The 24251-nt window shown below is 44.1% G+C and overlaps 1 protein-coding gene across 5 annotated transcripts; it reads right to left on the bottom strand.

Moving 5' to 3' along the window:
- Positions 1–1362: 1362 nt before the first annotated feature.
- On the bottom strand, positions 1363–19043 carry sec31a (SEC31 homolog A, COPII coat complex component). Of its 5 annotated transcripts, none has more exons than XR_015106612.1 (28): positions 18835–19043; positions 16674–16753; positions 16239–16362; positions 15133–15331; positions 14410–14505; positions 13501–13641; positions 13210–13352; positions 12648–12747; positions 12349–12510; positions 11947–12099; positions 11627–11857; positions 11222–11296; positions 11086–11127; positions 10164–10691; positions 9767–9902; positions 9445–9623; positions 9236–9362; positions 9002–9147; positions 8183–8356; positions 7788–8027; positions 7284–7388; positions 5556–5658; positions 4279–4654; positions 3645–3700; positions 3310–3555; positions 2897–3016; positions 2708–2779; positions 1363–1846 (listed from the first exon to the last, which is right to left on the bottom strand). XR_015106612.1 is itself a non-coding variant. In XM_086152596.1 (28 exons), exons 2-28 carry the CDS (start codon positions 16750–16752, stop codon positions 1667–1669), a joined length of 4371 nt encoding a protein of 1456 aa, XP_086008722.1. In that variant the 5' UTR covers position 16753; positions 18835–19043; the 3' UTR covers positions 1363–1666. The 5 variants fall into 5 exon arrangements, 3 of the variants coding, with proteins under 3 accessions (XP_086008722.1, XP_086008721.1, XP_086008720.1); XR_015106613.1 differs by having other exon boundaries at positions 3310–3558; XM_086152596.1 differs by having other exon boundaries at positions 3645–3708; positions 4249–4654.
- Between the last annotated feature and the right edge of the window lie 5208 nt (positions 19044–24251).

Here is a 24251-nt window from a genome sequence, read left to right on the forward strand (position 1 = left end):
TTGTAAACGGCATTAAAAGATGGTGGTTCGTTTTAGGCATGCAGAATTTTTTTCTTTTTGCTTGTTTTTTCAGAATTCCTCGAAGATGCAGCCTCTTTATAAAAATACAAACAATAAACAGTCCATTGCACTCAGCTTGGGTGTCGCGGTTACACTGATAAGACGTGAAAGAAAAACGCATAAAAGGGAAGTAAAAACGGACAGGATTGCATTGCTTTGCGTCATCCCCCCCCCCACAAACACACACACAAAAATCTTGGTCCGATGGGATTCATGATGCAATTATGTTTCACCACAACTGTGGTGAAAAAAGTAAAATAAAGGTTGAGAGTATTCAAAGTCAAATCAGCAGCTGGATAAAACAATCCAGCACAATGAAGAATTAATATTTGCACATTTGAAAGCTCCTAATACTTTCTTTAATAAATCCACTATCTGTTAATTTCACAAATTCATTAAATACAAAGCAGTATTTTGTACTTTTTTTTAGATTTGATTTTTACTGTACTGTGGTGAAAAACAGGGAGATTATGGCAAGAAATTAGCTAATATTCATTATATCTATTAATGCATGATTGGGCAAAAGCAGCAGTTCATCAACTTCCAAAAAGGGTTGAGTTGGGTTTTTTTTTTTTAATAATTCGACAGAAATGCCCCTTGAGTTACCAACGATCTCCCTTTGATTTCCTATTCATGGTTTTATTTCTGATTAACGTTTTTCCTTACTTCGTCAGAAACGATCGCCTTCTACTGGACACGTGACTTCCACATTATGTTTTTCCCAAAATGTCACTATGCAAATGTAACTTATTTATACATCCCTGCAAAGTCTGACTGCAGCAGCTGCACAAAGTGGAAGGTGGTTAATGTAAACACTAGTTGGGTTGTTCTGCAGAAGTTCTGCTCTATTCATAAGAGCAAATGCCTAAATTTGTTAAGTCATAGAAACACATAATGTAGTCTGTGTAATTTAAAAAAAAATCCCATAATTCATCACATCATCTGCAAATAAGTGTTGGATAAACTGGGAAATTAGCTTCTTTGTGGGCCGGGGGGGGGAGATAGTGATAAGTGTTGTCGAGGTCTTAAGACATAGTTTTCGAATCCTTTTAAGATGAAAAATGATCAAGATCGGCCGGCAAAATCATGTCGTTTGGATCTTAAATAGTTTTCCCCCGTTCATTTCAAATAAAAATCCACCTCGGAAAAGTCAAAAGATAAGTCATTGTTATGAGCTTTATACTGACAACTCACGCTGAACCCGGAAGTGAAGCAACTGCTGTCAGTCTGTGGCGGGTATGTTCCTTTCTTTGGACACGTGTTTGCTAAAATTGGTCTGACATGATACATATATATATATAATTTTTCTTTTTTTTCCTTTTTTTAAATCAAGTGATCCGAGTGATTTGCTGATTTATCGGTTGCTTAATGTGGCGCTTTAACTAAGTAGCCCTTGGTTTTTGCGTCAGGGTGCTCCGAATCTACTTCCGCCACTGGTTGCGGTCGGCAGCGCGGCACCCCTCTGACACATCGGGAAACGTTAAATGGCACAAAGGAGGGCTGAACGGGACTCTCGGGATTCCCTCGTCTGTTTTTTTGCGGGTCGTACGGAGCTCCCTGTGAAATCTTGAGCCCTCGTTGCCGTCGAGTTGCCTCGCCCGCCTCCTCACACCCCCAGCTTGTTGGCCTGAGTCAGAACCACCTTCAGGACGGGCATGAAGGCCGATGTCTCGCTGAAGTTGCTGTTGCTGACGATGTGGGTGTGGATGTTGAGGCCTTCGGTGTAGGAGCGTGACTCTATACTCCGCGCGATGTTATGCAGTCCTCCGACGATGGCAGGGGAGAGCTGGGAGGAGTAAGAGGAGGTCAGGGTTAAATGGACTCAAGCGAGAACTTTCTTTGGTTTTTAGCGCAAGTTGTCATCGGAAATGAGTCAAATTTTAAAGAAAATAATCTGATATTCAACATCGAATCTAAAGAAATAATCAACTACCTCAAATTCTGCTAAACAAGGGCTTTCAGTAATCCAAAAATGATAAATGTCAACAAAAAAAAAAACCAGAAAGAAGCTACTTAAATTACAATATTTATCAAGAAATTGGCTTAAAAAAGGAGCTAATGAATTAAAACACACACACGTTTTTTTTGTATATTAATACACACATATAGAGAAATATAAAGAAGATTAAAAAATGTGTTAATACACACAAGTAAATGCATGTGTGTGTCTTTTTATACATATATGTGTAATGGTAGCTGCAACAAGATAAAATACATACATACATATATATATATATATATATATATGAATAAGATAAACTTTTTGCTATGTACTTATTCAGGTTATTTAGGTTAGATGGAGAAAAATGATTGGCTGTGGTGACCCATGAAATTTATAGAAGAGGTTATTAATGTTTCAATACAGCATATTGTATGTAATACACACACACACACACACACACACACACACACACACACACACACACACACACACACACACAATTACCTGAAATTCAGTATTTCCTTTTGGATATTTCATCAAATATATGATGCTGGTCAACTTTCAATAGATAACCATACTTGGGATCATGTCCCATTTTGAAATTATTCCATACACATCCATGTCATTAATCAGTTATAAAATGACAAATCATTTTGAACTCTATAAAACCGGCTCATTTTGACGAGTGCTGACATCGTGACTCACCGTCTGCTCGCGCAGTTTGTCATAAAGGGCCTCCAGGCGCTTGTTGGCGTCGTCCAGCTTCCTCCTGGTTTGCTGCAAAAAAGATTGGAGCGATATGATAGTTAACACAGAGGACCGCAGCGTTTTTTTTTTTGTTTTTTTGTTTTCGCAAAGCAAAGACGGAGCGAGAGCCTCCCTCTGCGGACTCACAGGGTCGGAGGCCACCGCCAGACACTTCTGGATGAGGCCCTCGAAGGTGGTCTTCAGCACCAGGTGCTCGTCTGGGATGGGCTTCTTGGTGATCTTCTCAGCGGGGATGGAGTTCAGGGGCTGCCATTAAACAACCTTTGGTAAACTTAAGTGTATAAATTCAAGCTTTTTTGAATAGTTCTCAGCCCCGCGAACGTCTATGTTTTAGTCTGGTTTCTCTGATATTATACAGTAACAAGTAAGTATTCGAATGTTTACGTCAGCCTGATGTTGCGTTTGACTTCTTCCTGACATCAATTAGTGTGTTTCTAATGATAAATGGCATTTAAACTCAGCCGCCATTCCCCTCATGTGTTTTATCTCCCACCTGAAACCAGGGACTCGGAACAAACACGCTCTAATATGCGACGTACCTGGATGACGTCGCCGGTCGGCGCCCCCGGGGCCCCCTCCGTGCTGGTCTTTGGCATGGGAGGGTTGATGGCCAGAGGCGAGACCTGCTGCTGGTGCAGGCCCGAGTAGGGGGCCTGGACACCGAGGGGGCCCTGGCCCATCGCCTGCGGGGCTCCGGAGGAGATGGGCTGGGCATGGGAATCTGTGCCCAGCGGCACCATGATGGGCGCGGTGATGGGGGCAGGAGGGGTGTAGTTGTCAGGCACCTGCTGGGATACGATCGAGACGTTTGAAAATCCCGACGCCTCTTCTTTTTTTTTTTTTACCGCGCCTTCAGAGAACAAAAGTCGACTACCTTCTTCTTTAACGATCTGCTTGGAGGTGGGGGGTCATTCCAGCCGTTCTGAGGCCCTGCGGGACGAGAAAGAATTAAAAAAAGCCAAATAAAAATCTTTATTGTTCTCACAGGGACAGACAGCGACATCAGAAAGGCAGGGATTGAATCAGAAGATGTGTCTAGGAGTTAAAAGCTACATCAAACACTGTGCTGATTTAGATTACAGTTCAATCTGAACAAAATCAACGATTAAGGTACTAATTCTAACAATCCCAGACACTTCTACCGTCGAAAGGTTGTTACAACCAGCAAAACAGATGTCGATTCAGTGCCGGTAAGGTGTTGAATTCGAGGTGACGTTAAAAAAACGAAGCGAACATTAAATAGGTGTCTCGTCTTCCGTTAGCGTTGGCAGAGAATCCGTTTTGAAAATGGGAACGAAAATGTTGAATATGCTTTTATCGAGCAATCGAGGAGACGAGACCGATTTCAATTCATTCAGCCAACAAGTTCAAGGGAAACGAACTCTGGTGGGCGGTTTTTCGAGCGGAGGAATCGGGTGACAGCGGGCGGCTGATCGGAACCGGGGCCGACCTGTTCTCCAAGGGGGCGGGGGGGGTGTTGGGGAGCAGCTCGGGCTCCTGCTGAGTACCTGAGACGCCGCTCGCTGGAGGGGGGTGGCGGCGGCGACATGTAAGACACAGGAGATCCCGGCCCGCCGTGCTGGAAAGGCACTCCGGAGGGCGGAGCGGTGGAGTAGGTGGATGAGGGGCAGGAGGCGGGAAAGAAAGGAGGAAGTGAGGCGGGAGAGGAGATGAGGCACTGGCTGGCGGGGGGCTGCCCCGGGTAGAGGGGGGGTGCGACCGGTTGTGAGGGGACAGGCTGGGTGTACTGGGAGAGGAAGCCGGGGGGTTGAGGAAGGGGACAGGGCCCAGCAGGAGGAGGAGGAGGAGCAGCAGAGGAGGAGGAGGAGTACTGAAGAGGCTGATAGATAGTTCCTGGGGGGTAGTGGTTGACCTGGGGGTAAGCTGGGAGTCAACAGAGGTCATTAGATAAACAGTAGAACTCGTGCAGGTTCTACACTCATGCATCAGGACAATAGACAGGCGTGAGACAAACAGAGCGCGCTCAGTCCGGCCTCAGGTGGGCGAGTGGGCGCGTGTTTGACAAGGTGCCATCGTCATTCGACGGAGAGAACGCATCGTGTCTACGCTGACTCGCTGGTAGGCAGTTGGAGCGCAAAGGTTTCAATTTCTCCCTAAAAATTCCCCTCAAATTTAAAAAAAAAAAAAAAAAGATGAGTTAGAATTAAAAAATAATAATAAAACTAGTTCTATCAAATTAGACATGAAATTACGTGACAGTTTAAATACTTCTGGGAGATGAAACTCGAGGTTCACACGCCTGCATCCAGAAGAAAAACTCAATTTCATATTTTTAGGTGGGGGGGGGGAGAATGTGCTTGTGTTACGGGGGGGGGGGGGGGGGGGGGGGGGGGGGTCAAACTCTGATCCGATATTTATCAGTTTTCCGGGTGGAAGCATGAGCTGATGGCACCTTCCCAACCCCATCCCTCTCTCCCTTCAGAGTACCAACAGAATGAAAGCCATCTAGTTAGTCAGTATCAACTACACCATGCAGAAAAGAGCCACAACTGAGTCAAACATTCCGGCTAAAAAAATGCTTGACGGTGTTTTCTTTCTCTTTTTTTTTCTTAAAGAAGTAAACAGAAGAGAATGAGCTTTGAGTTGAAGATAGGAGGATCAGATGTGGTTGTCGGGCTTTCTTCACAGAAATCTGATTTTCCAAGTCTGGGTTTTGTGGCTGCGTCATCCGCACAGACACCGCGCAAATATCAATCGCATCGTCCTGAATAGAAAACATCCCTCTGCGTTTTAATGTTGGCAAACCTCAGGGTCGAACACTCACGCTGGTACTGATGGGAGAACATGAATGCCGGGGTGGACGAGGCCGGCGGGGCGGCGGCTGATCCGGAGGCCGGCATCCCGTACATGGAGTTGGGAGGCTCAACCTGCAGCGACAAAAACCGGGGTTCAGGACAATATATGGTGCAGGTGGGGGGTGGAGCAAGAAGGTCTGGCTCTCGACGGTTCCTCAGAGCAGGGCAGTGTGGGAAATAAAACCCCTCTTATCGTCTCTTCTTTTTTAGGACTTAAAAAAAAAATATATATATATATATATATATATGATGATTTGAAAGTCTAATTCAACTTAGCGTTTTGTATTTCATGCTGTTAAGTCCTTTAGGTCTTAAGGCTGCAAAAACATGACAGCAAGGCCTATTTTTCTGCAAACTGAAAGAATTTCTTAAACATTTAAAGAAAATTAAACATGCAACTTTCAATGGTTAATGGTTAGGCACGAGGCTGCTTATTCTATACAAATTAAAACAACACAATGTAAACTGTAACACGGCAGAGGTAAATGTCAAAAGATAAGCAAATAAAATGGTGAGATAATGCAGATTGATAATATACCTTACTGTTGTAGTGTCAAGTATTTACATTTCTATTTCGCTTTTGACAGTTTGACAAATTATATTTGTTCTTTGCACTGCCTCTTCCTCGCAGTGTCTGTTTTTTTTTTATCAGAAAACAGATCCAGGGGTCTGAGGGGGCAGGTTTGTGTTTTTGCAGAAAGAGTTAATCTGACCCTTTGACCCCTCTGGATACTGAAGGCCTTCATTTGAATTCCAAGTGAGGTTTGCCTGAAATAAATAACTTCTGTCGACAGGGAACATGTAAGTTGTGGCTGAAAAACAGATTAAATTTCCACCCGATGCTCCTGAGAATGAAATAAAAATGAAAATGACCTTTGACCCCTGGATTCTCAGAAGGTAAATTATGAGCTGAATAGATAAATCACTTAAAGGCCCTCTAAATGGGACAGATTAGTGACTTGCGTAAACAACTACTGCTACAGGGTGAGGTTATTACATGATAAGGATGAATAACTTTCCAATTATTATCCTCATCACCCTGAGAATACTCTACGTATTTTATCTGGGGTTTGTGCTTCACTAGTGTGGAGAAGAAGAGTTCTTCCCTTCTACATATTCTCAATCATTATTTTCACAGCCGCTGAGCAGGAGGTAAGGTGATGGCAGACGTCGCCATGGGGAAGCGGGTGAGGAGCACAGATGTGTTACAGAGGCTGGAAGGGGGGTAAAGTGGGATATGAAATTTAGATAAAAATGATTTTGCAGTCTGGATTCTGGTGGTCCGTGGCCACGACCGCAGCAAACAACGCGGCTTTAAATGAATGCACTTCTTTTCCCCATTCATGGTCACAGCTCAACCCATTCTCATAAAATTCATTCAGAAATAATCCCGACTCATGGTGTTGACCGATAACTTCCCAGCATTCCGTTGATTATTAACCAGGAAGCCCCAGCGAGACCATGTCTGGACCAGAACTCTGGATCTGGGCCCAGGGACGCATTGTGAAGTTTTTGAACCGGCAGCCTGGCAGATTCTGGGTTTGTGATACGAGCCAAGCCCGGCATCGTACTCCGTCGTCTCAAGACGCAAGTGTTGGTCCGGACGGAGGAACTCGGGCGGAGCCCCAAAGCGAAAGCCAGTGTGGATGTAGCCTGTGTGGAGGTGTGTGTCGGGCTTGGATGGGCGGTCAGTGTACCTGCTGGTCTGATGCGGTGCCTACTTGAAGAGGAGGAGGAGGGACATTGGGGAGGGCTGTGGGAGTTTGGTTACTCCAGGAGGTGACAGTGGAGGCAGCCCTCACCTGAAGCACACAGAGACACACGGCACAGAGCGATGATGGCCGCGCCATGGGTGTGGGGAGTTGGGGGGTGGGGGACACCGACCAAACAAACACCACATCGCATGGGGATTGGACAATGAGAGACATTACACCAACACAGAAACCAAATGACACGAAGACACCTTCAAAGAACGGTCACCGTGTGATTTCACCTGCGGGCAGGACGAAGGTCATACCGTTAGTGAAAATGACAATAATAACACGACGGCAGCCAGCTTCAGGTTAGTGCAGGACCAGGAGATCATTGTTCGTGTTTGGTTGAGAAAAAAAAACTGCCCTCTGACGTTGAAATAATAAAAAAAAAAAAAAAGATTGCTGGGGCTTGTGACAACAAGGAGAGAGAAGCTGACAAGAACCTACTGGTTGATAATACTGAGGCTGTGCGGGGGCGGAGGCAGGCGTGGGCACAGGCACCATGGGAGTGGGGGCGACGGGCTGTGGCGCCATGGCGGGCTGGATGGGAGTGAAGGGGTGCCGGGGCAGACCAGACACCTGCGGGGCCATAGGGGCGGGAGGCTGAACCCGTTGGGTCTGAACCGGGGCGGCAGCCTGCTGGCCCAGAGCCCGACTAAGGCGGTCACGGAGCTGCTGCACAGCAACCTGGACATAGAACATAGTAACAGCTGCATAGGGAGTTTTCTTACATGGTAAATAAAAAAAAAAACAAAAAACATAATTTTTCTAAAACTCAGAGCTCTTCCATTTATTGTTAGCATATTTTTATTTTAACTAGTGGCTGCAGATGTCTGTGTAACCTGGTTGGTGTTGTCAGGCAGGTAGGTAAGTGCGGTGGACAGGCTGCCCTGGGAGGCCAGTAACCCGGCATAATGGCCCATCTTCTCCGCCAACAGGATGCCAATGGCAGCGGGACCGGAGTGCTGGGTAAGCTCGACTGCATGCCGCAGCACAACCACTTTCTCTACCAGATCCTGCATGAGAGGGACATGGAATATCAGAACAGTTCAGGGAGACCGAGAATGTGTGCGGACGTTCATCTCCATGACCTCAATGATCCTTAGGAGCGCCAACAAGTTGCTGTGGTTATATCCAAAACCGCATATGACATTTTACAGCTGACAATCAATACATTAAGTAACACACATCCGTCTCAACAGTAATGATGCCATGGTGATATGCAACACAAAACAATAATGTCACAGGTCATTCCATGTGTTGTCATGGCATGTCAACATGCAACATGTAAACTACCACAGTTTGCAATCATTCTATGTTGCCATGGTAGCACTACACCAGAAGCCATGGGCAACTTCAGTAGCTTTGAAACATGTGGATCAACGAGCTGTCTTCATAGACAGCCACATTATGAAGCCACGGTAACATCTGACATCACCATATAAGAGGTCAATAATGGTCACACACACAGCACTGCATGCTGTGGCACAGCACAGGTTGCTACGGCTACACCTTAACCATCAGTTTACATTATGACCCATGACGTGTGTTTATTTTTTTGGCATAATAATGAAGAGTTCGATAAACCTGTGGGCCAAAACGTTACTTGTTTTTTACACTTGATATCATAAATCACCACTGAACTGGCTCTTCTTACACACCTGGAGAGACAATGGGCAGTGTCCGTCTTGTGCTCTGCTCCAGCAGGACACCAGCTTCTCCACGTTGCCGGCACAGATATAACACAGACAGGCCTGGGCTCGCAGCTGGTCCTCCTCCGCTGCCTCCAGTCGGCCCCCGAGCAGATCTAACTCGCGGAAAACACACAATTTTGTTTTTAGATTGAGCGCACGGGGAGAGGGAGCTCTGAAAGGAGGCCCGGGTCCTAGACTCACCGCAGAGAGAGGAGAACTCGTCAGGCTGAGCGTAGGTCATCACGGCGGCCAGGGCCTCCTTCCAACTTCGCAGATCGCACGTCTTCAGGATGTCGTGCCAGTCCTTCATCACCACGGCGCTGATCAGCTGGCGGGGGGCGGATCACGTCAACGTCATAGGCAAATCAATAACTCCCACTGCGACCGCTCTCGGTCCTCCTGCTTCTTACCTTTGTGATCTTGCTGTGTGTTTTGGTAAAGTACTTCCTCTGTGTTCTCTGCAGGAGTTCGGCCCCACCGGCAATGGCCAGGATGATGCTGTCGGCCATTCGGTTGTCATGGAGACAAAGCTCCACAGCTCCCTCAAAATCACCAGTCAGCAGGGCCTGTGTGATCAGCCCATCCACATCTGGGACAAAAACAGGTTCAAAAAAGCTTTAGTTTAAAATTCACCGCACAAGCACTTTGAGTTAATAAGGCTTTTTTTCATAATTTATCGGATAACATCCGCTCTTGGGCGATCCTATTTAAGGCAAGAACCCCTCCCTTCACCCTGACTGATGCTGAGGCTGACTCCTCCGTCAGCAGGAGCCATCTCAGCGGGCTTCTCCACAAGAGCAGGTGTCACAATGGGGGCAGGCTCCTCTTCCTTCTCCTCCTCTTCCTCCTCCTGCAGGGCTGCTGTCTCCTGAAACCCAATCACCATGTGTACTTTGTGTTACAGGGAAAATACCATTAAGTCAGAGGGACATTGGAATTCATGTTTGACAAATTTACTTTTTAAGAATATACAATTCTTATGAGACAAAATTTGGAATTACAGTTAGCCTTTTCCCCTTCAATGCAGACCAGTGAGAAAACACCATTTCGCCTCATTGTCAGAGAACTACATTGTCAGAGAACTACATCTCAATGAATTGGACAGTGGCAAAGATGAAAACTGCTGTACCTGTGCAAGAGGAATCTCCTCTTCCACTGGGATCTCCTCCTCCTCAAGGGGGATCTCCTCCTCCTCCAGGGGGATCTCCTCCTCCTCCAGGGGGATCTCCTCCTCCTCCAGGGGGATCTCCTCCTCCTCCAGGGGGATCTCCTCCTCCGCCTCTTCCTTGTCCTCTGCGGCCTCCTCCTGGACGTCCTGTTCCGTGTTAAGATCCGGGGAAGTGTCTGGTTCCGTCACGGCCGGTTCCTCAGCTTGTTCCGCTGGGTCCGAGGCCGGGTCCGGCTCTGCAGCTGGCTGGACGTTTGCCGCAGCAATCATGTTGAACGCTGCCTCTGGATTGTCAAAAAAGTCTGCCGCCGGCGGAACACTGGCTGGGGGAAGCTGCTCAGCGGGTGGAGGTTGATCAATGGCGGCTGGAGGTGAGTCAATGGTGGTTGGAGGTGGGTCAATGGCGGTTGGAGGTGGGTCGGTAACAGTTGCAGGAGACTGAGTGCTCTCCTGAGGGGGCTCTATGCTGGCAGGAGCGGCAATTTCCTCCTGCAGGTAAAAACAAAGGAAGTACTGTAAACACAACATGCCAGTTTTGGGGGGAGGAAATCCACCTGTTTATCAATATCAATCTGAAAAGATCCTGCACACAGGGGGCATTAGGTAGGTAGGTGCCCATCCTGGTTGACATTAGTGGTTTAAAGAGTCAGTTACAGGGCCACATGTTGATATCCAGCCATTCACTCTCTCACTCACACCTACGGACATTTTAGTTTTCAATTCACCAAGTGACTGTTTTTGGACTGTGGAGGGAACCAGGAGAACCTGGAGAGCACCTGGGGAGGAACCAGGGGAGCCTGGAGACTACACACAGAAAGAACCCAGACTCACATGGAACCAAACGTGTTGCACCCTGTTCACCTGGAATTAAACACACATTTACCTTCAGAGGATCTGCAGGCTTCCCTTCTAAGGCTGCTGAGATCTAGCAAGAAAAAAAAAAGAAAGGCCAGATTTTTTACAAGGCGTTGTGAGCTACATAGGAGAAGACATGAAGCAGTTTAGGCTCAAAGGCTCACCTTTGAGGCTAGTTCCTCCTTGTTGTATCCCAGGAGTTCCAGGAACTTGTTGCGGATGTCGCTGTCAAAGTTAGCCTGACAACACCGACACACAAGCAACGATTAGTTTTCTTTTTTAAGAGTGGAACTATTTTCCGCAGAAGAAGTTGACCAACCTAAAGCTCATTTGAAATGAAAGGATGTTTACATTGTCTTTTCATGATCCTGTGATTTTTGGAATATGACATGACATTTGTCATTACGAACGAAACTCAAGGAAATAGACTGAGGCCAAATTCAGAGCCCATTTTCACGAGCACATTCCAGGATTCACAGTGAAGCACAAGTGTAGCTATTACAAAGGAAATCGTGCAGGCTGCAGGAGAAACAAATATTCTTCTGCTAGACTTTTTGTGGATTTCAGACCTTGAGGAAAGACCAAATGGTCCTCTCAAACTCGTTGCCGGCGGCGTCGATCTTCTCCTGGCAGAAATCCACAAAGCTCCCGGCACCCAGTGTGGCCTGCAGCCGATCTGAGCGCTCCAGGAAGGCCGTCTCCGTTACAACCTGGCTGACGTGCACGACGTGGGAGGCGGGATGCTGAGGCTGCTGAGGGTTGGGCTTGGGGTTCTCCAGGGAGACCAGCTTCCCGCCAAACTGGATGTTTCGAAAGTAAACAAGTAAAAGGGCTAAGATGCTTCAGGTAGTGTATCATCGGGATGAAGACTTTGACAATGGAGACTCACGGCGAACGAGGCTCCCACAGGCCTGCGGATCCACTTGGGTGGCTTCTTCAGGGGGTTGATGGTGTCCGGAGGGGCGGTGGTCTTAGGCAGCTGCAGAGGGGGCAGCGTCTGACCTGTCCCGAATGGATCCATGTTCCCGAACGAGTTGGTGATCTATAACAAAGACCCAGTTCAGAGCAGCTTGTGATTGACCTGCAACAATGAAGTCGGTGTAGAAAAACAAAGAAAAGCTTGATCCAGGAGAGCATGTGCTTCAGTCTCAACGTCCTCGAATAAGCTTAATCTAGCAGTCAACTGGTGGGAGGTGTGTATTACTGTCCACTTCAAGTGTCAGGCTGGCTGTCAAAGTCGTGGTCAGATCCCGAGTAGAACCCCCCCCCCTCCCCGATTCCTCGCTCCCACCTGCTCGGCGTGCCTCTGGCTCTGTGCCTGGCTGCTGCCGCCCATGATGGAGTAAATGTCGATGTGTCCGTCGAAGCAGGCGGCTGAGAGCACTGCCGGGTTCCTCGGGCACCACTGGACGTCGAAGCACCACTGGCTGCTGGTAGGCAGCTCGTACAGAACCTGAGGGTCAAACACACAAACTGTCAGCGTGAGATGCAAAAAAACAAACAAAAAAAATGTAAAAAAAAAACAAGCCAAAAGCCTGTCCTAGGATCTTGACTTTGGGGACCAAGAGCTCCTGAATGAGGCAGGCTTACCTCGGCTGTGTTGGGATTCCAGCACAGAATCCTGCTGTCCTTCCCACAGCTCAGCAGCAGCTCAGGGTCGGCCAAACTCCAGGCAATGGCCAGGATGCCCCTGTGGAGACAGGGAGGGTGGGTGCAGGGAGTTAGCGCCTCATTTTCCAGGACAGTGACACCAATTCAATCCTCCCCTGATTTTCCTCAAAAATCAGGGCAGCTGAGCAGCATCTTTCCATCTTACAACCGGATCTCCTTTTAAAATTAGGAAAAACATAGCTTTAGACAAGTGAACGGGAAATAGGATTCCCGTGACTTCTGGTTTAATTTTCATTCTCCGAATGGGAGGAAGAGATGTGTGATGCTGACAGTGAGGAACAGCCATCCTAGACAATGGCGCCCTTGTCTTTACAAACAGCTACAACCATGTTTACGTGCGCGGCACAAATGTGAGATCACAAGCTCGGTGACTGGATACTTCGGGTACGGCTCGTGGCGCCAGGTCCCAGCGAACACCATTAACGAAACACCGTGGCCGACCCATCACGCGAAGTTTGGATTACCGTGATAGTTGGTGTACCTGGTGTGGTTTTCTAAAATCTTGAGAGGAGAGGTAGCAAAACGTAAATCCCACATCTGGATCACCGGCATCCGGTCATCCTCTGAGGACAGGACCAGCTGGGTGGCCACCTCTGGGTTCCAGGCCAGGCCGGAGCAGTGCATCTGCGCACGCGCACGCACACACACACACGCACACACACACACACACACACACACACACACACACACACACACACACACACACACGAGGAGGGGTGCTTTAGCATGGGCTCAGGGAAATGCAGTGTTTGTCTGTGTCACAAGGACCCACCCTGTTGCTGTGGTCGCTGACTTTGATGATGAGGTCGTTCTTGCGGAGGTCCCACACCGAGGCCCGGCCGCTCGGGCTAGCCGACGCCAGGATGTGCTGGACCTGCCTGTTCCAGGACACACAGCTGATGTCCTCCACTGGCTGGAACACAACACACACTTATAAGTCATCAATACAAACTACTGCACACCCAACTTTGCCTGTGATAGGAGGCATCTTCATCATCAACCGGAAGTACAATCTTCAGTTGTCATCCTCCACCGATCCGAAAACACATTGGAGGTGTTTATACACAAATTAATGGAAAATAACCAACACATCAAAAATAAAGGAAAAAAAAAAGTAATCAGCATGATGTTATTCATTTAGTAATATGATGCCAAGTATTCAAACTTTTTAAAGTTTGACTGATTTTTCTCGACATTTTTGAAAATTGGTGAAATACCAATAATTGTATTTGTATAGCACTGAAATATCTTATCAACATGTTTAAAGAAATTACTTCTTTAATCCATATTTTTTCCTCAAGCAAAATTGACTTGGATAAAACTGGTTTAAATGTGAGTCAACTACGTCTCTCACATTAACAAACGTTAACTATTATATAAAAACTGACAATGAATAAATACTGGAAAATTGCAAATAACCATCAGCAAATTGATTACTTTTTCACTAAAAATGATCTTTACTGCTTAAGCATGATGATGCAAAGCAAATTAAATTAGTCAAATTACACAGGAATTCAGACCTCTAATTAAACACAAAGATTCTACATCTTCTGTCTTTTAATGTTTTAAAGCTGAAATAAAAAACAAGTTGAAAGCCTGTGGTAAAGGAGCTTCAGAGCCTGACCTATCAATATCTGATCGAAATATCAGCAAAGAGTGTGTGGATAAAATTTACACATACCTGAGTTTTAGGTCCCGGAGCCATGGGTGAGGCAAAGTTGTTCATGTCCCAGATGAAGATTTCGGACTCATTCCCGCCCGATGCCACCAGGTTGGTCTGTAGGCAAAGACAGGCAGGGAAGATCCCCGGGTGAGTCGGGGAGTGAACGGGGTGTCAGACCTCTGCCCAGGAGGCACAAGGCCGCCGTGCCTCCTGGGCAGCCTCGTTTTCACCTAGAACCGTTTGAAAGCCGTGTTTTCATCATTGTTACGTAAACAAAACATAACGGTTTAATTTTCTCCTTTCACCTCTACGTTGAATATTACTCATATATTACTGCTTTTAATGGTTAAATGCTCAGTGATGAGCATCGGTTTTCAGTTGGAAGAATTGAATTTTACATACGGATCCCGATGGGCACTGTTCCCTCTAAGTCGCGCGTTTGCGCAATCGCGCACTGCTCCAGCGTTCTCCGCGCGCAGCAAATCTATGCTGCGCAGAAAATAAAATCCAAGCTGAACTGTAAATAAAATAAATGTGATTAATTTACTTTCAGTTCAGCTTTGTTGTGTGCAGAGAACGCTGGAGCAGTGCGCGATTGCGCCAACGCGCAGCTTAGAGGGAACATTACCAATGGGGCTGCTTTATTTTGATACATGCTTAATTTTGATCGTTAACAAGAATCTCCATGTCACACTTCCTGTGATGGACACTCATCTCAGCTGGCGCGTCACGACCATTCACCTGGAAGGGGTTGACGTCAAGGGCTCTGACGGGCCCGGTGTGGCGGTCGCTCTCTGTGATGACCACATCGCTCTCGCCCGCCATGATCTTGGCTGGGTCGTACAGGATGATGTTGCCGTTCTCGCCGCCAGCGATAACAACGCCGGACGGGTGGCCGCTGGTGTCCATCCCATGGTGGGACCACACCAGCTTGTGGTATCTGTGGAGGTGGAAGGGGCATAAATGAGAGAAACACAAAGGAGAAATTGGTGGCAAAAAAACAAAATAATGTGAAAATAGTGTGATCATATTTTTGAACATATTTAAAACTATATCAAGCAGGTGAATGGAAAATTGAAAGCATGAAGAGAGACAATAAAATTATAATGAAAGAGAAGATTTAATAATAAACACTTAGTCCTACAAGCGATATTAAATAGGGGAGTAGTAGAATTTTCAAAGAAATATATGTAGTAGTTGATCTGAGCTGCAAAGATAAGGAAGTCCTGTGTGTTTTTGTGTGCACATCCTCTGACACCATTTGCAGGGAGCAATATGTCAATGTGCGCCACGAAGCGGGAAAACACACACAACGATATAGGCAATTAAACTGCAAACAACCTCAACACAAGGGGTGCTATGGGTTCCACGGTGTCTTAAATGCAGTGACTGGTTTACGTTAAAATGAAAAAAAAACTTGAAAAATGTATGTGTTATTTTGCATGACAGGAAAATAAGTAATACTAATTTGTGAAATTTAAAAACCCTTAAAGAACAGGAAAACTTTGCAAGAAGTGTACATTAATTTTTAAAATCACTTCAATAGTTGAAAATGCAGGAAAAAAAAAACATGTCCCACCAACTCAACCAAAGAAAGACGAATTTTGAAGTAAGTCTGAATGACTTGAAGATATTTTGACTTTGTGATAGGAGGAAGCTGCTTCATTGTTTTGCAAAAGTTCAACCAGAATAAAAGGAGGAGCCTTTAAGAAGATCAGAAACAGAGCACAGACAAAATGTAAGTCCAACAAAGATTTTAAAATAAAGGTCAGGATTCTACATCAACCCCCTGGCTTCCTGACAGGCTTCTTCATATTTGCTGACATGCAAGCATGGGTCCTTCGTACCTGTGCGAGGACGACAGGCTGCCACATGATTTCATGTCCAGAGACGGTTCGGCCAGGTCCAGTTCGAAGAACTCAAGGGAGGCACTGGTGCTGAAGGAGGCATCCAACTGCTGGGCAGAGGTCCCTGCGGAAACAAACAGGGGCAAACGTTTGACATGGAGCTGCGATATTTGGTGGAGTTGACAAGCGGACACTAGATAATCTGTGAATGCGGAAAATTAATCTCTATAAAATAAACACAGCGACAAGCTGAAAGTGTTTTTTTTTTAATTTCTTGCTGATTACAGATTTTGTGAAAATTTTTTGGTAACTTCTTTCAGATTTTTCTTATAACCTCTTGCAGATAGATCAGGCTATTTATTGTTGAAGTTTAATTTTGTTGCATTTTCTGTGACTGGTTAAATCAAGTAGACAGCGGGCCGGCACACGTGTTACCTGTGGCCAGGTAGATGGGATGGTGCTGGGCAGGACTCCAGCTCTGGATGGCTGTGCGGTTGATCTCTTTAAGCTTCATCCTGGAAAAAAAACAGAACTTTTTTGAGGGAACTGGCAGTTTTGAGTAAAGACAGGAGAATAAAATCACTTTGGTTCTGGTAGGATCAAAATGCAGAACAAGCAATACTGCTGAATGAAACATGGACACACTTCTGATATTCAGCTGACCAGTGTGCATGAGTGTGTGTGTGTGTCATCTGACAAAAAGCGACGCAAGCGACATTATGATGTCACAAAAGAGTATATCCTACATCTGATGTCACTGACTACAGGCGTTTGATGATTACTTCACAAACTGTATGTCGGGGTTAAATATCGAAGCACATGCATGTTAACCAGTGAGTATTTTAAACATAGTTTTAACACAATTGCCTCAGAACTACATCCAAGATGAAGCAAACCAGAGAAGTTGAGTCGTGTGGTAATTATTACCTACATTTATAAGCGCCTGTAGTTACTTCCTTGTGACAAATTGCAGCCACTTTCAAATTAAAGTATATTTGCCAGATGCTGTCCTCTGACTCCATGTTTAATTACCTTCTACGGTAAACACACCAGGCTGCTACACACATTACATGTCAGTCAAATAAGCATGGCAAAGTATCACTGACCAGGACGTTTAATATGTTACTTCAATCATTTTAAATAAAGATTTGCCACTTTTCAGAGCATGCTTTGTTGCTAATGATTCACATAATTTCCCTGCAAGAGACAGTGAGACTACAGAAAAGACAGGAGGCAGAGAGGACGATGTTGGCATTCTCCTTTGGAAGTGAGGAAGACGGAGAGGATCAGGAGTGAGTCAGTAAGAAGGACAGTACATGGTAGATGTGTTGAGATAAAGTCACACTGAGATGGTTTGGTCATGCACATAGAGGGGATTGTGAAGATCTGGGGAGATTTATGGATCGAGTGACATAAAGTTAGTGTGAGAGAATGGGTGGAAAATGTAAGGATTAGATGGGGGCAGGTGATTGGCTATGATGACGGTGAGGGAAACAGCCCAAACGAAAAGGAGATCACATTAACGTTTTGTGCCATGTTTGTTTTTTCATATGTTTTGTCTGTTTATGTGCAATAGAAATTGTTAGAAAAAAAAAATTCAGTGGGACACTTCGTGGTTGCACCTGATTGGACGATACATGTAAGAATGAAGAGATCAGAATAGACAGATAAAAATACAAAGTCTGGCGTTACATCTCTGCTAAACAAACGTGCATAAATCTGCCTTTTAGAAAACAATAAATAAATGAACATTTTGTGTGACTGCGTCTTCCATCAACACTTCTTTCTGACATGGATCTGATTTTTTTAGACAAATTCTAGACTTTTTTTTATTTCTCACTCATTAAATGCATTTCTAAAAATTTAGTTATAGAACCCTTGTGCATAACTGGCTTATTTTTTTGTGTGATTTGTTGCTTTTTTAAATGTGTATTTGTCTTTTCTGGGTGTGGGTTGATGCTTCTCGTGAAAGTTCTCTGCGCATTTTCTCGTACTCTGTCGGAACAATGTATAGAAGAATGTTGAAACAGATATTATAACGGTATAAGGGAGGGGGAATGCGGCAATGTATTTTTTTGTTTTCTTTGAGTATAAACACCTAATCTTTCCAAGGTCGTTGAGGTGTGCAAAAGTGTTTTTTTTTTCGCTGTTGTCCTGTGACTGTTGCAGTAATAGCAACCGACACATCGGACCAGGTAGACAAAAACCCGCTACGAGTGACACTTTTGACAATTACGTTGGTAATGTCGTGAAAAGGAAGCTCGAAAGCACGGAAATTCAAAAATCGACCCGTGAATCGTTTCATTCAAACGGGACCATTAGCAAACAAAAATAAGAGCTAGCAAAAAGCTAACAGCTGACTGACTAAGGCTGCGACGAAACTCCCGGCTAGGACTGAATGTACGAACAACACAAGCAAATGTCAGAAGGCGAATGAAAATAAAAATTAAATGACACTATCTTTCAATGTTTTGTTAAAAGACGCTGCACACTGCCGTGGTTTTACTAGCCTGTTAGCTTACTGTGCAGGTGGAATATTGTAGCAGGAACAGTTAGTTGCACATAGGGATCTTCTTTCTCAGCCAAAGCCGCTTACCTTGCTTTCCTTTGCTGCTTCTCACATGAACGCGAACATGAAACGGCTGACAAACGACAACAACGACCGCAACCCCCCTGCAAAGCGTCCCCCTTCTCTTATCGGCTCTGCTCAAATATAACGGGCAGTGGAAACGGGAGAGGCTACCGGCGCCGCTGCGGATTTGAGACGGGTTTCCACGTCCCCACTGGTCTCCATCAACGTGGCACTAAGCAACAGGAGCCTCCAGCCACGAAGAAGAAGATACAGCTTCCGGGGGCAAGTAGCTGGTTAGCCGGCTAGAAAGGAGTTAGCTGGATAGCTAGTAGCTAGCAGCTAGCTTGTTATACTAGCTTACTGGCCTTTGTTATTATTCATTATGCATGGTTTACTGTGTTTTTCAACTTGATCTATAAATATAAAGCTGCTGAGTTTATGAATGTCCTTACTTTTGGGATAAATTGCCGTGAATATCAAAATATCTTGTGGTATTACCTGAATAGTAGTTAATCTGAGCAGGAAATACTACATTCATACATCAATCATTACTTATTTATTACTTACTTAATACCCACTCATGTGGATTTTTAATATTTTTTTTAATCAAGAATTTTAATTAATGTTTGCTTGATCAAAAGAAAAAGGTGAGAATAAGTTTAGAGATATCTAAACAAAAGATATTAAAAATCACATTCATATTTTAAAAATGTTTGTTTATGAGCATTTTGAATTCCAGAAGAATTCAATTTTAATCCTAAAGTCGTAATTAAATCCCAATCCCCGATCTTTATACTATCCATTTTTAAATCAGCCCACAACTAGTCATATTAAAGACAGTACGTTAAGAAACTCAGCCAAAGCAGGAAGCTTTTTTGGTTTCCCCAAATCTCTATTTCAGGAACCTCTACCTTGTTCTGGAAATATTACTAATTACACATATTAAGGCCATTAAAATCTCTTTAAATTTGAAATACAATAAACAACATATACAGGACTGTCTCAGAAAATTAGAATATTGTGATAAAGTTCTTTATCTTCTGTAATGCAATCAAAAAACAAGAATTACTTTTTCATGATATTCTAAGGTTTTGAGATAGGGTTTTATGTTTTAAGATGTGAACCATAACCAGCAATATAAAAATAATAAAAGGCTTGCAATATTTTCATTTGTAATGAATCCAGAATGTATGACATTTTTGTTTTTGTAATTGCATTACAGAAGAGTAAGAACTTTATCACAATATTCTAATTTTCTGAGACAGTCCTGTACATTTGATTTAAATGTAAAAGATATAAAACCAGTTTCAAATCTTAATATTCTTGCATCAGCTTTGTAACCATCAATGACCACAAAACACAGTATTTTAGTTTCAAAGCATTTATTTAGCTGTTTATTGCAAAGCAGGGCAAAAAAATAAATACTCACATATATACACTCACCGGCCACTTTATTAGGTACACCATGCTAGTAATGGGTTGGACCCCCCCTTTGCCTTCAAAACTGCCTCAATTCTTCATGGCATAGATTCAACAAGGTGCTGGACGCATTCCTCAGAGAGTTTGGTCCATATTGACATGAAGGCATCACACAGTTGGCGCAGATTTGTCGGCTGCACATCCATGATGCGAATCTCCCGTTCCACCACATCCCAAAAATGCTCTATTGGATTGAGATCTGGTGACTGTGGAGGCCATTTGAGTACAGTGAACTCATTGTCATGTTCAAGAAACCAGTCTGAGATGATTCCAGCTTTATGACATGGCGCATTATCCTGCTGAAAGTAGCCATCAGAAGTTGGGTACATTGTAGTCATAAAGGGATGGACATGGTCAGCAACAATACTCAGATAGGCTGTGGCGTTGCAACGATGCTCAATTGGTACCAAGGGGCCCAAAGAGTGCCAAGAAAATATTCCCCACACCATTACACCACCACCACCAGCCTGAACCGTTGATACAAGGCAGGATGGATCCATGCTTTCATGTTGTTGACGCCAAATTCTGACCCTACCATCCGAATGTCGCAGCAGAAATCGAGACACATCAGATCAGGCAATGTTTTTCCAATCTTCTATTGTCCAATTTCGATGAGCTTGTGCAAATTTTAGCCTCAGTGTCCTGTTCTTGGCTGAAAGGAGTGGCACCCGGCGTGGTCCTCTGCTGCTGTGGCCCATCTGCCTCAAAGTTCGACGTACTGTGCGTTCAGAGATGCTCTTCTGCCTACCTTGGTTGTAACAGGTGGTTATTTGAGTCACTGTTGCCTTTCTATCAGCTCGAACCAGTCTGGCCGTTCTCCTCTGACCTCTGGCATAAACAAGGCATTTCCGCCCACAAAACTGCCGCTGACTGGATATTTTTTTTTTTCGGACCATTCTCTGTAAACCCTAGAGATGGTTGTGCGTGAAAATCCCAGTAGATCAGCAGTTTCTGAAATACTCAGACCAGCCTTTCTGGCACTAACAACCATGCCACGTTCAAAGTCACTCATATCACCTTTCTTCCCCATACTGATGCTCGCTTTGAACTGCAGGAGATTGTCTTGACCATGTCTACATGCCTAAATGCACTGAGTTGCCGCCATGTGATTGGCTGATTAGAAATTAAGTGTTAACAAGCAGTTGGACAGGTGTACCTAATAAAGTGGCCGGCGAGTGTACATACATAATAAATATCAGGTAGTCAGGTGTTACAGATGATTCAATGGGTCCAGTCCACGTCCAGAAGTCTGTGAGGGACAATCAAAACATAATCGTTACTTTGAATCACATTTCATAATTCGGCTCCGGTCGCCATATTAGTACATGAATGCCAACCCTCATTTGATATTCCAGAATAATCGTACCCAGAAAAAAGATCTGGGTCAGATGGGTAGTGATTGATCTAATCATTGGGATGGCATGTCTTCTTTTCGGGATTCAAATCTAACGCTCAGTCGCTTCTTCAGGACTCATTTCAACAGAAAGCTCTCATTTATACAAAGTATAGAGTTACGTCACGCCAAAAAGACAAACGCCGAACGTCACAGTGGTGCATTAACCTTACGTTTCACTCTTGATATCCTTTTTCGTTGTTTTGAGTATCTCCTTTTTTATCGATTTGGCTGAAAAACGGGTAGTCTTTTAACGGGGTTCGCTGGTGGCTGCGCGGAGCACACGGGCCCCCCTCTGCCCCACGTGTAACCGGGCGGTAACGGCTACCGACCTTACAAACACACATAAGGATAGATACCGTAGAAACTACTTTGTTTATAATCTACGTACCGAGTCGTCGGATGAGTCTTCTTCAGCAGATACTTGTAAAATAACAAAAAAAAAAATCCCCGCCATAGAAAATGTAGCTACTGCAACCTAAACTGCTGAGCGTCTTCTGCGGCTAAGTCACTGGCGTTTGGAAGACAACTCACCTCATTACCGCCCCCTGTCGGTCTGGAGCAAAATCTCAATTACAGCACTTCCACCAGAATAACACATCCGGAATGTGTAGTTTCATTTTTTTAAATAATATTGTCCCTGCACAGTTTGTCAGTTTGGGTAATTTTTGAGAATTGCAATTGGTTGGGGTTGATTCTTGCTCAATTCTAACTATTAGAGTGCTCTTTTTTGTCATTTTAGGTCAGTTTGTGTTGGTATTTATGGAACTTTTACTTTGTGAAATTATGAGGAAGTCTGGGATGGCAGAGAAGTATGTAAGACTGGTGCAGGACACGTTTAAGAGCTGTAAGCCAGTTGAGATTTGCCATAGGTGGTAGAGAAGAGTTCAACATGTAGGTGGGACTGCATTTGCGATCAAATATCCCAAATATGTATGTGCAATAGACTATATAAATGTGCAATTCTCTCTATATGGCGCTTTCTCTTCTAAGTATTATTCCTCCCCGTTCATATGTTTTTATAGTTAATCTCAACTTTGCACCTCCGCACGGCTATCATCAACTTTCTTTATATAAATAATAAGGTCCGTGACCCCCGACTGACACTGCCCACCAGTCGTGTCCTGTTATATGTTACATTAAAATAACTCTCACACTTGTAAACCTACTGGTTTGTAAATATTAGATTCTTGTGTTATTGTTTATATTCTCCAGTTTTATATATTGTGCATCAACAGAACAGGAAAAATCCCTTGTAAGTGAAAACCTACCTGATTCTGAACTTTTAGGAATTTCACTGATAATTCCTTTCCATAGAAAAAAACAATTTAGAACTTTATTAGACAATCAACTGTCTGCTTCAAACGGTCATTTGTTTCCTAAATTCCCTTGCAAAATAAAATAGTAAAACCAAAGCCAAGTCAAATTTAAGAAAAGGGAATTTATTCAAAGCAGGCAACTGCACACATGTGATTTTCACCACGAGTCGCCTGTTGGTTTCACTGCAATACCCAGTTTGGTTAAAATAAAAAACAATATTCATAATTTGTTGTTGCTACACTGTAACTGAATCTTTAAAAAAAATATATATACAAAGGCATTTTCCCCAAACCGAGGGTTGCAAAACCAACAGGAGACTCTGGATGGACTGAGTGATTTTTGTGTGACGCTAAAACTACGCGTAAAAGAGTGGCGTTAATGCTTTCGCATTGACTTTTTCGTTGCTGCACTTTGTTGACGGTCCCTGCATGTCCGGCTCGGAGGACGGTGTGTAGCTCGTCGTCACCTGATGGGGGCGCTGTTTGTTAAGGCAGTCTCTGAAAGGGGGCGGTTCCGAACTGGGGTGATATAGGGAGGGTTTAAAAAAATATAATATAAAATAAATTGATATTCACAAACTTTTTTTTTTTTTTACAATTTTTATCAATCGTGATACTTGCCTCTGAGGAAAATCACATGTCAGATACACAACAAAAACTTCATTATGTTTTAATATAATTTGAAATGAAAACGGATCCAGATTTAAATATAGACTTTTTATGTGATATTTTGTAATCTGTTACGGGTAATATTTTATTTATTTTGAGGCACTACTTCTTGGGTGAGTTAAGCCTAATCCAAAACAATCCAAGTAAATTTGTTATTCATTATACAGGTGACTTTTTAGTCAGTATTCTCAACTTCCTTATAAAATCTCTTTCAGTGCATTTTGGGAAAGTATTGCCTTGGTGGTGAGATACATTCTGAGACCTGACAAGTATTTTTAAGGTGCGTCATCACAAGCTAAAGATATAAATATCCAAAATGTCTGAATCCTCAGGTTAAAAGTGAAGGCTTGTTCCAAATTTTTCATAAAATATAATCTGACATGTAAAGTTTCTCACTTTTGAAAAAGTTTTCTGAATATCAATTTGAATTTCGTCGGAACACGAACAGATGTGATTATGGTTTCTATTTTTCTGGCGTTTTAAGGGAGATAAACAGATACACTTTAAGTAAAGTTGTATGTGACTGTGATGAAAAAAGAGTGCATGAATTAAATCCAAGGTGAACCAAGTTCACTTCTCAT

The sequence above is a fragment of the Fistularia commersonii genome, chromosome 9 (assembly GCF_037954325.1).
Source record: "Fistularia commersonii isolate RoL2024-O1a breed Wild chromosome 9, RoL_Fcom_v1.0, whole genome shotgun sequence".
In the NCBI taxonomy this organism is placed as follows: Eukaryota; Metazoa; Chordata; class Actinopteri; order Syngnathiformes; family Fistulariidae; genus Fistularia; species Fistularia commersonii.

Bases quoted from the DNA above. Each gene is read 5' to 3' on its own strand.
- sec31a (XM_086152596.1), bottom strand. From the start codon at position 16,752: ATGAAGCTTAAAGAGATCAACCGCACAGCCATCCAGAGCTGGAGTCCT. The intron at 16,363-16,673 runs GTAACACGTGTG...TTGTTTCCGCAG, and splicing joins TCCCATCTACCTGGCCACAG to GGACCTCTGCCCAGCAGTTG. The intron at 14,506-15,132 runs GTGAATGGTCGT...CTTTGCCTACAG, and splicing joins TTGACGTCAACCCCTTCCAG to ACCAACCTGGTGGCATCGGG.